Here is a 12,136-nt window from a genome sequence, read left to right on the forward strand (position 1 = left end):
CCAGGATCTACCCCGCCCTTTCCCTGAGGCCCCGCCCCTTCCCCAAAGCCCCACCCCACTCACTCCCTCCTCCCTCCTCTCTCACTCGCTCTCCCTCACCCTCACTCACTTTCACTGAGCTGGGGTAGAGCGTTGGGGTTCAGGAGGGGGTACAGGCTCTGGGCTGGGGCTGAGGGGTTCGGAGTGTGGGAGAGGGCTCTGGGCTGAGCCTGGGGCAGGGGGTTGGGGTTCAAGCTCTGGGAGGGAGTTTGGGGCAGAGTGTTGGGGTTCAGGAGGAGGGATTGCTGGCTCCGGGAGGGGGCTCAGGGCTTGGGATGCACGAGAGGGCTCGGGATGCACGAGAGTGCTCGGGGTGCTGGCTCCGGGAGAGGACTCAGGGCTGGAGGTTGGGGTGTGGCCTCCCGCCGGGCAGCACTTACCTCCAGCGGCTCCTGGTTGGCAGCGCTGCTGGAGATCGCAATCAACTGGGAGATCCTCTAGGATCGACCAGTCGATCGCGATCGACCAGTTGGAGACCACTGAACTAGAGTAACACAGGAATGGAAATTCTGATTCAAGTGCCAAGATGCTACAGCAGGGGTCGGCAACCTTTCAGAAGTAGTGTGCCGAGTCTTCATTTATTCACTCTAATTTAAGGTTTCACGTGCCGGTAATACATTTTAACGTTTTTTAGAAGGTCTCTCTCTATAAGTCTATATATTATATAAATAAACTAGTGTTGTATTGTAAAATAAACAAGGTTTTCAAAATGTTTAAGAAGCTTCATTTAAAATTAAATTAAAACGTTGATCTTACGCTGCCAGCCCGCTCAGCCCACTGCTGGTCTGAGGTTCTGTTCACCTAGGCTGGCAGTGGGCTAAGCGGGGCCTGCGGCCGGGACCCCGGCTGGCAAGGGTCCGGCAGCCAGAACCCCTGACCGGCAGCGGGCTGTGCGGGGCCAACGGCCGGGACCCCAGACCGGCAGTGGGCTGAGTGGCTCAGCCCACTGCCGATCAGGGGTTCCATCCACCGGCTCCTGCCAGCCGGGATCCCACCTGCCAGATCCGCTCAGCCCGCTGCCAGTCTGGGGTCCCGGCCCTGCCCACATACAGTGGGTACCTACCTTCTCCCTGGTTCTGGCCCATTCTCTTCCTCTCTCTGCCCTGAGCTGAGGATGGGAGTGCACTGAGCACAGGGCTGGGGGTGAAGGGTCTGGCCAGGAGCTAGAATGAGGGAGGGGGCTCAGGATTGGGGCAGGAGGTTTGGGTGTGGGGCACTTACCTGGGCAGCTCCCATTTGATGCAAGGGGTGCAGGTGGGAATGTGGGGGGGGGGTGCAGGTGGGAATGTGGGGGGGGGTGCAGGAGCTCCCGTTTGATGCTCAGGGTGGGGGTGGGGATGTGGAGGGTGCATGGGGTGTGGGGGGTCTGGGGATGTGGGGGGGGTGCAAGAGTCAGGGCAGAGGGCTGGGGGCATGTGAGGGGGGTGCTGGTGTCAGGGCGGGGGGGGGCTGGGTATGTGTGGGGGTGCCAGAGTCAGGGCTGGGGTCATGGGGGGTGGTGAAGGAGTCAAGCAGAGGGCTGGGTGTGTATGAGGGAGGTACAGGGCTCAGGGCAGGGGCCTGGGCTGTGTGCAGGGGTGCGGGGCTCAGGGCAGAGGGCTGGGGTTGTGTGTGTGTGGGGTCAGGGCTCAGGGCAGAGGGCTGGGTGACTGCCCCCCTCAGAACCTCCAAACCCCCCTGCTCCTTGTCCCCTGACTACCCCCTCCTGGGACCCCTGCCCCTAACTGCCCCCCCAGGACCCCACCCCCTATCTAAGCCTCCCTGCTCCTTGTCCCCTGACTGCCCCCCCTAGGACCCTACCCCCTACCTGTCCCCTGACTGCCCTGACCCTTATCCACCCCCCCACCCCCAGACAGACCCCCGGGACTCCCATGCCTATCCAACCACACCCTGCCCCCTGACAAGACCCCCAGAACTCCTGACCCATAAACCCCCCCTGCTCCCTGCCTGCCCCAACCCTCTCCACACCCCTGCCTCCTGACAGGACCCCCAGAACTCCTGACTCATCCAACCCCCCAGCTCCTTGTCCCTGACCACCCCCTCCAGATACCCCCCACCCTAACTGCCCCCCAGGACTCTCCTTGCTTCCTGCCCTGACTGCCCTGACACCTATCCACCCTCCGCCCCCTGACAGACCCCGGGACTCCCATGTCCCATCCAACCCCCCCTGCTTCCTGACTGCCCCCTCCAAAGACCCCCCCCGCCCCTAACCACCCGCCTAGGATCTCACCCCCATCCAACCCACCCTGCCCTCTGTCCCGACTGCCCCCACCCCTTATCCACACCCCCCCCCGGCCCCGGCCCCCTTACCATGTGGCTCCAAGCAGAGCCAGATACGCAGCCGCGGCAGGGCTCCGGTTGAGTGGGGAGCATGTCTGCCTCCCCGCGGAGACAAACATTGCCCCGCGGGAGCGCGCAGCCCCAACCCCCAGAGCGCTGCGCCCGCGGCGGCAGGGCTCCAGGTGAGGGGGGGAAGGCGGGGGAGGGGCCAGCGGCTTGCTGCGCTCAGCCGGGTGCTCCGACCCGGAGGCGCGGACCCCACAGCTTGCCGCGCCGGGAGAGTGGGGCTATTTGCCCACCCCGTGCGCACGCCTATGCTTCTGCTCCCTGCCACCGCGGGGGGAGCGGAGGGCAGAGGAAAGCGGGCCGGGCTAGGCAGGATTTTTAATGGCACGCTGGAGACCCGGCAGGCAGCAGCGTGCCATTAAAAATCGGCTCGCGTGCCATAGGTTGCCGACCCCTGTGCTACAGTTTGTTGGCCGCTACTAACAAAAACATGTAGCTGAAGATGCATCTAACCTGCTGGCAGCTTTGTGTGCCAATTGTTTCAGCTTTGAAGATACATTTTGTAGCTTTTGTCTGATGTTCTCCAGAACTTTACTTCCTTCACTTAGATCACCTTCTCCTTTCACTTCAGTCAGCGCGGGGTAGGTTGATTCATTCGTTTCAACTCCTTCCATTTTCTGCTGTAGAACCCAATTTCTTGTTCTCTCATTGGATGTATCCCAAGTAGTCTGCATACGTATGTATAAAAACGCAAATGTTACATGTATTTCAATTGGAAAACACTTAAAATGTAACCAGTTCTAGGTCAAATTACAGAAAATAAAGTGCACGTTGAGTCAAATTCTACACTGAATTATGTCCCGTGTAACCCTATTTACTTGAATGAGGTTGTATGTGGTCTGAGTCAGCACAGAGTTTTGTCCATTATTCCTCACCTTTAGCAAGTATGTGATATTTCCAACACACACGGCCACATTTTGGTTTATGTGGGGTTATACACCCCTTCCAAATGGGCCCAGATATGCCCTGAAAAAATGGTGTTCCTAGGTAGGCCAATCCTATGCACAATCACCTGGAGCATTCCTGAATAGGAATAATTTGTTCAATGGGCTGGGTGCTGGGACTACAGCTTGGTCTGCTTGGCAATGGATATATGTATGTGGACATACAGTCAGGCTTTGCTTACTTCTCCAGTTGCCACTCTCAGTTACCCCCCTCTGTGATTTCAATTGCACAGGACACGCGGAGTGGTGTCACTAGATCTTCCTGGAGTAGGCAGAATTGGAGTGGTCTAATGCTCCTGCCCATGATTTTGGCAGCCATGCTGTGCCTCACCAGCCAGGATTTAGCCCAAAGCAAGGAGAGTCTCCAAAAGACTGAATTAAAATAGTAGCAAATGAATCTGATGAAAATTGCTCCTCAACTTTACCGGCCAGCTAATCAAACTAGAGATTTAAGAGCAGAGTGACAGCTTCAGAATTCAGCTCAGTGTTATACATTTTTCTAAGCTCTACTGTACCTCATTGAGATTCTGGCACATTGCTCTTTCAGCTTCCTTTTTTTCCTCCCTTGCCTGTTCTTTTTTCTGTAGCTCCTGTATTATTTCCTGCAACTTCTTTGCCTCATACTCTAGTTTATGAACATGTTGTCTCTTCTCTCCAAGCTGCCAGTGAAGATCTTCCACTTTGGACTCCAGTTCATGTACTTTCTTCTGTGCTAATATGTTAGCATCCTGTTCTGTTTGTAGTGTCTTCCTCTGACTCTGCCTCTCCTTTTCCATCTGTTGCCTCGTTTGCACAGAGTCAAGTTTATACCTCTCCATCTCACTGACTAACTCTACTATACGGTCATGTTTTTCATCCATTTGTTTTTGTAAATCTTTAAGTAACTCTTCAGTTGGTTTGGGTGTTCCATCCTGCCCCTTATCTTCAACATTCTGAAGCTGAGCACACAGTTCTTTCTCCCTTTCCAGGGCACTGCTCATTTCGAGAGCTCGGGCTTTCTCTGATTCAAGTAGCACCTGAAGCTCAGAGTTATGGCCTCGTTCATGTGACAGCTGGGCTGCATTCAGAACTTCCTGGGATTCAATTTTCTGTTGCAGATCACTGGACAGCTGTTTCTCTTGTTCCAAAAGTTTATTTAATTGTAAATTCTTTTGTTTTTGATCCTCAAGAGAAATTTTCAAATCCTTCAATAAGAAAATAAAAGAAAGTGACCGGTTATATTCATTTAAAATATGCCCTTTTGCTGAAAATGTAAAGTATTTAAATCTAGATCATTTCCTTTAATGCCATGAATCTTGATTAAAAAACAAACATTAAATACTATAGAGAGACAAATTCTCCCATACCCAGTGCCTTGAGAGGTAGCATGGATGCTGGAAAATGCATCCTCTGCCACAGGAGTCCTGCCAGCCAGGATAGGATTCCATATGGTGGGCCCTGGTACACAATGCTTAAAACAGGACCAGCAATGTGCACCTCTGTATAGTGCTGTGTACATTCTAGCCAGATGTGGGGGCTGTGTCTGCTGCCTTGTCAGCCAATACATCTCTTTGAAGATGTGGTATATGCGGGCTGACCCCTTTCCTACTCATATCTGAAACACCATCGTTGCGATACAAAGCCAGCTGAAATTCATATGAAGACTCCCACTGATTTCAACGGGCTTTGCATCAGGTCCTTTCTGCCCCGCTGCTTGTATGGGAGTGATTCTGTACACCCTCTTCCAACTCCAGTGAATATACTGCAGCAGCAGAGGGGAAAATCTAGCCCATAGATTGCAAAGTACATTAAACAAAAGGTAAGCTGGGATGAAATGTTAGAGAAAATCTCAAAATATTTGTATATTTTTTAATGCTGAGGATAATTTGAGAGCAAAGATAGGGTACCTCTAGCTCTTCTCTTCCTCTTTCTTCATTGCGTTCCATTTTAGCTTTTTCCTTTTCTAAAGCCCATTGAAGCTCTCTTGATTTTTTCTGTTCATTTGCCATTGTATCTTTTAAGATATCTAGCTCAGCTGCTTTTTCTTTAACCTCAGTCCTAAGAAAGATACACAGGCTACCTTTAGGATTATTGTTTTTGTCAAAAAGCCACAAACTACATGGGGGGAAAAAAGCATTTAACATTAACACACATACAGAACTGCTTTTTAAATCAGTGTGTAGGAGGTATATTTGCAAAGTCAGTAAGGAGAATCTGTGAAAATTATTTCCTTAGCATGATTTTCCTGCCCCGGTCACCTCTGCTGTTGACCCCAAAGCAAGAGTAATTAAGTCACATAAGCTACATGGAACTGCACATAAAACTTATCACAAACTACCTGTAACTTTCTCACACCATGTCAGTCTCAGCATAAACTGTTTTTTCCTCGCTATTGTGTTAATAAAATATTTAAAATTTTATATATAATTGTCTAAAGTAAGTACAGAAATCTCAAAATATCTGTCCATGGGTTGTGAAAGTATTTCAGAGGAAGCAATAAGTAAAACTAAGAAAAACGAAGCTTTCCTTGTTTCCATAGGATTACATTTCAATTGGGATAATGGGCTACTTTTCCTCAGCAACGTTTTATAGAAATCTTAAACTCAGATGGTAACAATTTTCTTAATAAAATGAATATGGTAATAAAAGGCAATACAAGAATGAACATCTAAAATGCCAATGCAGGAAGGGTTAGCGACTGAAAGCCACACCTGATGGTTTCCAAGTCTTTGAAGTGCTTGTGCTGGGCCTTAAGGGTTGTTTCAAGTTCTAGTTTAGCTTGGGCAAGTTCATTCTTCAGTTCTGAAACCATCATTCTCTCAGAATTCAGCTGTTCTTGAAGTTCAGCCGCTCTGCCCTTCACACTATGGAGCTCCACTTGCATCTCCAGTATCTGAGACTGCTTCTGCTGCATGTTGTACTCCAGCATTTCTAGAGATAACATCATTAATATGGAACTTACCCAGGTAGCATTCTACAAACAATGTTACTCATTTGGGGTGAAATTTGCCCCTGTGCATACGACCATCACAATTACTCTTGCTCCACATAAGCTTTCAAAATGGTGCCTAGGCCCTGTGCCAGATCTGTGTACAGGAGTGAATTTTACCCTTTGTGAGGATCAGTTAAAACATAAATATTTGTTTAGCAGGACTTGAATGCACAATTATTTCAATTTCTTGTACCCAACCTTTGGCTCCCACATGCCTTTAAGCTTGCAGGATCTGAGCAGGATCCAAATACTGTCTTTGAAAAGGGGCATGCTAAAATGACTGTAGTCCATTAACATTTTAAGAATTATAATTAGATAAAAATATACATTCTATAGATTATTTGGAAATATATAAAAAGACTCATACATTTTGATATTGCAAAATATACTCGTATGTAGAAAACATATTTGGCACAAAGCACAGAAAGGTTATAGTAAGTACACATCTAGTCTTTGAACATTTTTCTCTGTCAAGTCTATACATGACTTAATCTTAATCACTATCAATGACTACCCATTTTAAAGAGATACTCTCAAAGCTGTTAGACCTAAAAATTGAAGTACAGGCTCAGAAAAAATCCTGAAGGTGCAAACTTCAATATGGGTTCACTTTCAAAATCACTCAGCATCTCTTTAAATTAGGTAACAGAGGTAAGAGTTTGTAAGCAGAGAGATTATTTTAATTTTCAAAAGGTAGATTGGTCAGATAAGAGTGAAAGTTTTGAATCCTCAAAATGACAGACACAGGATGAAGGGCACAATCTGAGGAAATATACCTACACTCTATCTGTAAGCATATTTTTAAAAGCGTGTATGAACACACATGCACAGGTATACACATATAGTATTACCACATAAAGAACCTTGACTTTTTGGATCAATCTCTTGTTCTCTCTTTGGATTAATTTTTCTATTGTTCATCTGAGTGCGCAGTACTTGAATTTCCATTAGCAAACTTCTTCTATCTGCATTCTGAATGAAGTCCATTGCCGTTCTCTGGCTAATAACCTGTTAGTGTTACAAATTTAAAAGTAAAACTCCAGAAAGTAATTAATGCAACACTTAATAAAGGAAACAGTTGCTTTGTAATGCTTTCCCACAGCATTTGTACATCAGCGATTAAAATTTAACATGCTTTAAACAGAAGTAGTGTTTTGTATTACCTGTTCTTGAAGTCTGTGCTCTAATTGGTTCATCAATACAATTGCATCCTTGGTACCCAGTTCTGCAAGTTCTGTTTGAAATGCTGCTAGAAGAACATCCTGTTCTCTCAGAAAGACTTGCTGAACAGCATGCAGAAGTTCACCTCGCCAGTCTGGAACACTTTCAGGAGATTCACAGTTCGCATAAATCTACAGTGGGATAAAAGTGACTAAGTATTTAACAGAATTGTAAGTATACTGATTATGTTAAATTATAATTTTATGTGTGCAGAGTCAGTGGAACACTAAACTTCTTTCATTCAACAGATATACAGATACAATTTGTGTCTGTGCACATACAGATTTGTGTGTATATCTGTACTTACTGTATACATGCAATTATTCTCTCTGTATGCATAAATACTACTTAGTGCATGCAAACTGACATTTGCGTTTTTCACAGGGGCAACTTAGATCCCTACATTTGAAAATTTGACCCCATGTAGCAATATTCTGTTTTATATTGCATCAGATTCTCCTTTTAGTGGTATAGCTTTTAAGTTGGAACTCTATGCACTGACTATTACAGCACTTTGTGGTACTGTACCACACCACTGAGTGTATACTGTACTAATGGCTTTTATGGATCTGAGTTAATCTTGGTTACATTTTATAGTGACACTGCCAGATTCTTTGACTTATTCCTTTTCTTTTGTGCCCTACAGGCAGTGCAACAGGAAAGGAAACTACCCACATATCTGAAGCAGGGAATACACTTTGTGTAAGGCTCCTCAGAGGGCATAGAGCCAGTGTATCTTGCTCCTTAGCCAATCCCCTGCAGCCCTAAACATAGAAGATGTATTGGGGATGCACTCCAGCTAGCCCCAGAGCTGGTAAACAATCCCTTGCAGACCACTGACACCTGGGGTGGAGAACAGCAGAGAATCAAGGAATTGTAACCGCAAATCCTCGGCTGCAGCAGATAGACTACGCTGTTACTTACTATGGGCCTGATTCTGCCACCTTACTCACATTGGTAGTATCTCATGCCATATCTAGTCCCATTGAAATCACTGAGCAAGGCACTATTCATGGTAAGTAAGGGTGTCAGAATTCATGCCGTTTTTTTTAAGTTGATTTCAAATTATAAAAAAATGCATCCATCCATTGCTCTGAGAGCATGTACAAATAGGACTCAATGATCTGTCTCACATAACATCTTTCATAACATCTTACTTCTAGAAATGTTTGTAAAGGCTGGCTTACTATTCTGTACCTGAGTTCCCAGGGATTTTGTATTGTTAAAAGGTGAATTTCACTAATGATTTTTTTAAGTTCTTTTTTAAAAAAATCTCACAGGACTATGTTTTTTTAATTTTGCAGTATATATGTATGATGTATATTTAGACTCTGATAAACAACACAATATCTTTGTTACAACATGTAAGTCAGGCACAGATGGAGAAGGGTACTCTGAAATATTTGTAAAAGGTTTATACCCTTCCTCTTAAGGCCAATTTTCCAAATATAGGCATCTAGATTATGGCACAAACAAGCATCATACATCACTAAAACATGAAATAAAATGAATGAAATAACAAAATAAAGTCCATCTTATAAAGATAAATATTTTTTCCTGTCAGTGTAACTAAATATTGGAACACTCCAACATTTAAAACGAACATCTCCAATAACCGGCACAATGAGAGACAACATTGGGCAAAATTGTAATGCAGAGGCAACATGAACATCTGATTGGAAGAACAGCTGTAAGGTTCAAATGCATTATATTAAAAATTACCAAATTCCCAAGTTCTCTTAGTAGAAAGAAACTATTGATTATATCTGGCCCAATTCTGTTAGGTGTTGAGTACCCTCACCTCCCATTGATCTGAATGGCCTTGTCTTGAATTGGATTTAAAGGTATGTTATTAGATTGTGTTATTAGATCTATCCAAATAAGACCTTCTAAAACTCTAGTCAAAATAAAGTAAATTGTACTGCAGCATATCCTGAACTGGTTGAGTTAAAACCTAGGCTCCTCTCTAGGCTTTAACTCAATCAGTTTAGCACATGCTAAAGCAGTGGTTCTCTGAGGTTACGCAGAGGTCTTCCATGGGTACATCAATTCATCTAGATATTTGCCTAGTTTTTCAACAGGCTACATAAAAAGCACTAGCAAAGTCAGTACAAACTAAAATTTCATATAGACAATGACTGCTCTATATACTATACACTGAAATATAAGTACAATATTTATATTCCAATCAATTTATTTTATAATGTTATGGCAAAAATGAGAAAGTAAGCAATTTTTCAGTAATAGTGTGCGGTGACACATTTGTATTTTTATGTCTGATTTGGAAACAAGTAGTTTTTAAGTGAGGTGAAACTTGGGGGTACACAAGACAAATCAGACTCCAGAAAGGGGTACAGTAGGCTGGAAGGTAGAGACCACTGTGTTAAAGTATAAATTTCTGGAAATTTGCTGAAGATTCTGAAAAATTCAGTTTTGGTTTGACCCAAACCAAATTCCACCCCCCTATTTTTCAGGACTGCCAGTGAACCAAAAAATCAGTTATTCACACACCTCTAGTTTCAAATGCTGCTGTATAAATTATTTTGATCTAAGCAGAGTTTTATAATATTGTTTGTACCTCAGTTTCCCTATGCAGTTGCATTTGTGTAATTAAATCCTTCAAAGATGAAACAGTGCTCAGAAAAGTTTTCCTTTCCTCAAGCCATGATTCTGGCCCTTGTTTAAGAGACAGTATATCCCTTTCACTGTCAGGAAATTCAGTGAGAGACAGCACCTGTACGCCTTCATGATGCACTGCTCGTAGCAAACCCTATAACAATAATATAAGAAAAAAATTATAATACTGACAGTCATAATAGTGATCTTGGCTCATGAGCACTAGAATTTGGCATCAGAACGAATCAGAAAAAGGAGGCTGGTTATGCAAGGGAAAGCACTATCTATTTATAAGTAGCTTGATGAATATGATTAATGTTGAGACTAGAAATACAGAAAGTGCCTGATTATTTAGTAGGGTTTTAGAAATATATAAAAAAAACCCAAAACAAATATTGCTGTAGTCCCTGAAGTTCATTACAAAAAAATCTGTTACATCAATACTACAAATTTAAGCTGAGTTCTCTACAGAAACTTATATTTTAAAAGTTAAGCCCTGGAAAGTTTCCATTCAAATTTTGAAACTCGCATATGGGCTAGGGCTAGCACACGAGATTGGTGGCAGGAGACACATTCTTCTTTATAATGGTTAGAAATGAAGATAGCATTCTTATTTGTTAAAATTATTTATATAGTTCTCGCCTTTGCTGGTAGCCAACATATTATATAGTGGTGATATTTGAAAAATGCAATTAAAGAATTTTTAAAATATCTACTATATATAGGGCACTTCTTCACAAAAAGAGAAGATCTACATTTCAGACTGTATTAAGGAGCTTTAAAATGATCTTGTTTTGAAGTAAAAATTACATCAGCTCTAATTTACCTTTATTTTCTTTGGAAGCAGATCTGTTGAAGTTTCATCTTCTTCTCCTATTCCTTCTGATACTATGTCAGATCCCTGGCTCTGGGTGAGATAAATTCCTTGACTCCAGTCCGAACTAGAGTCTAAAATAAAAGGGAAAAACAATAAAGTTGAATTGCTGGGAAAACTTTAATTAACAGATAACAAAAAAGGACTTCTGTTTCTTGGTTGTTAGGACAAGTGGTTGCATAACATCCAAGTTTTTTTTGTTTTGTCTTCTAAGACTGGCTTACGCTTTTCTTCTTTGCTTTCAAAACACAGCAGCAAAGAAAATCATTTAAAATTCTGGGAGACAGAATCAAGACATTTATCTGAACACTACATAAACCTTTTGCCAACTGACCCTTCTGAGTATCTGTAGTCTCTGCCTCCAGTTGAATCTACTTCCTATTTGCTACTGTAGAATAGAGGGTTTTAATTTTTATGGTAAAAATTTGATGGGTCTGACTCACTTCTGTTGGTGCACACATTCAGATCACACCTGTCTGCAGCCATGGAAAGAGGTGCATGTGAGGAAGCATTCCCCAGGGGAAGGAGACAGTAATACTGCCACCTTGAGAGATTTTGCCAGCAGCCTGCAGTTTTAAATTCCATTCAGGGTGAGGAGATTGCCCTGGATTAACGCTGAAATCAGTATGAAGAAACGATGGAGGGACTCTGCCCAGAGAGAAGGAACCAGCTTCCGATTTCTTTCCTCAAGGCAGCTCCATACCCCCTCTGTCACACATACATTTCTGTCCTAGAGTAATTAAGATTCACATAGAGATATAATGCTCTTTGCCTTTCCCAGATGTTCCAGCATTTGATTACTATGGGATTTTGTTTTGATTTTCACTGCTGCTCCTGTTGTAATTCCTTTTGTTATTGCAGGTTGCTTTTTGTTTTGCTTCTTGGGCTACGGGTCTCAATGCAAGGAGTTCCTTTAACACAGAAGCCTATCAGGCAAACAGGGGATGAAGATCAAGGTCCTGCTTACAAGTTGGGTTTGAATTGGATCAAGTTTTCATTACAGACACTTGATGTTCCTATGGGAAGATCGTGGGTAAAGAATAATAAGGGGAAGATCCCGCCTTTATAGGAGGCAAAAACTAAGGAATTTTGGGAAGGAACACTTGCTGATGGTATTACGTGTTG

The 12,136-nt window shown here is 43.8% G+C and overlaps 1 protein-coding gene across 1 annotated transcript in view; it reads right to left on the bottom strand.

Moving 5' to 3' along the window:
• AKAP9 (A-kinase anchoring protein 9) overlaps positions 1 to 12,136 on the bottom strand; it is a 202,990-nt gene that overhangs the window by 10,903 nt on the left and 179,951 nt on the right. The window contains exons 35-42 of the mRNA XM_065398462.1: positions 10,964 to 11,085; positions 10,100 to 10,291; positions 7,464 to 7,652; positions 7,164 to 7,308; positions 6,020 to 6,239; positions 5,216 to 5,366; positions 3,845 to 4,513; positions 2,839 to 3,053 (exon numbers count right to left, since the gene is read on the bottom strand). Of these exons, the coding sequence (XP_065254534.1) occupies positions 2,839 to 3,053; positions 3,845 to 4,513; positions 5,216 to 5,366; positions 6,020 to 6,239; positions 7,164 to 7,308; positions 7,464 to 7,652; positions 10,100 to 10,291; positions 10,964 to 11,085 (1,903 nt within the window). The remainder of the gene's footprint in view (positions 1 to 2,838; positions 3,054 to 3,844; positions 4,514 to 5,215; positions 5,367 to 6,019; positions 6,240 to 7,163; positions 7,309 to 7,463; positions 7,653 to 10,099; positions 10,292 to 10,963; positions 11,086 to 12,136) is intronic.

This window comes from Emys orbicularis, chromosome 2 (genome assembly GCF_028017835.1).
Source record: "Emys orbicularis isolate rEmyOrb1 chromosome 2, rEmyOrb1.hap1, whole genome shotgun sequence".
Lineage (NCBI taxonomy): Eukaryota > Metazoa > Chordata > Testudines > Emydidae > Emys > Emys orbicularis.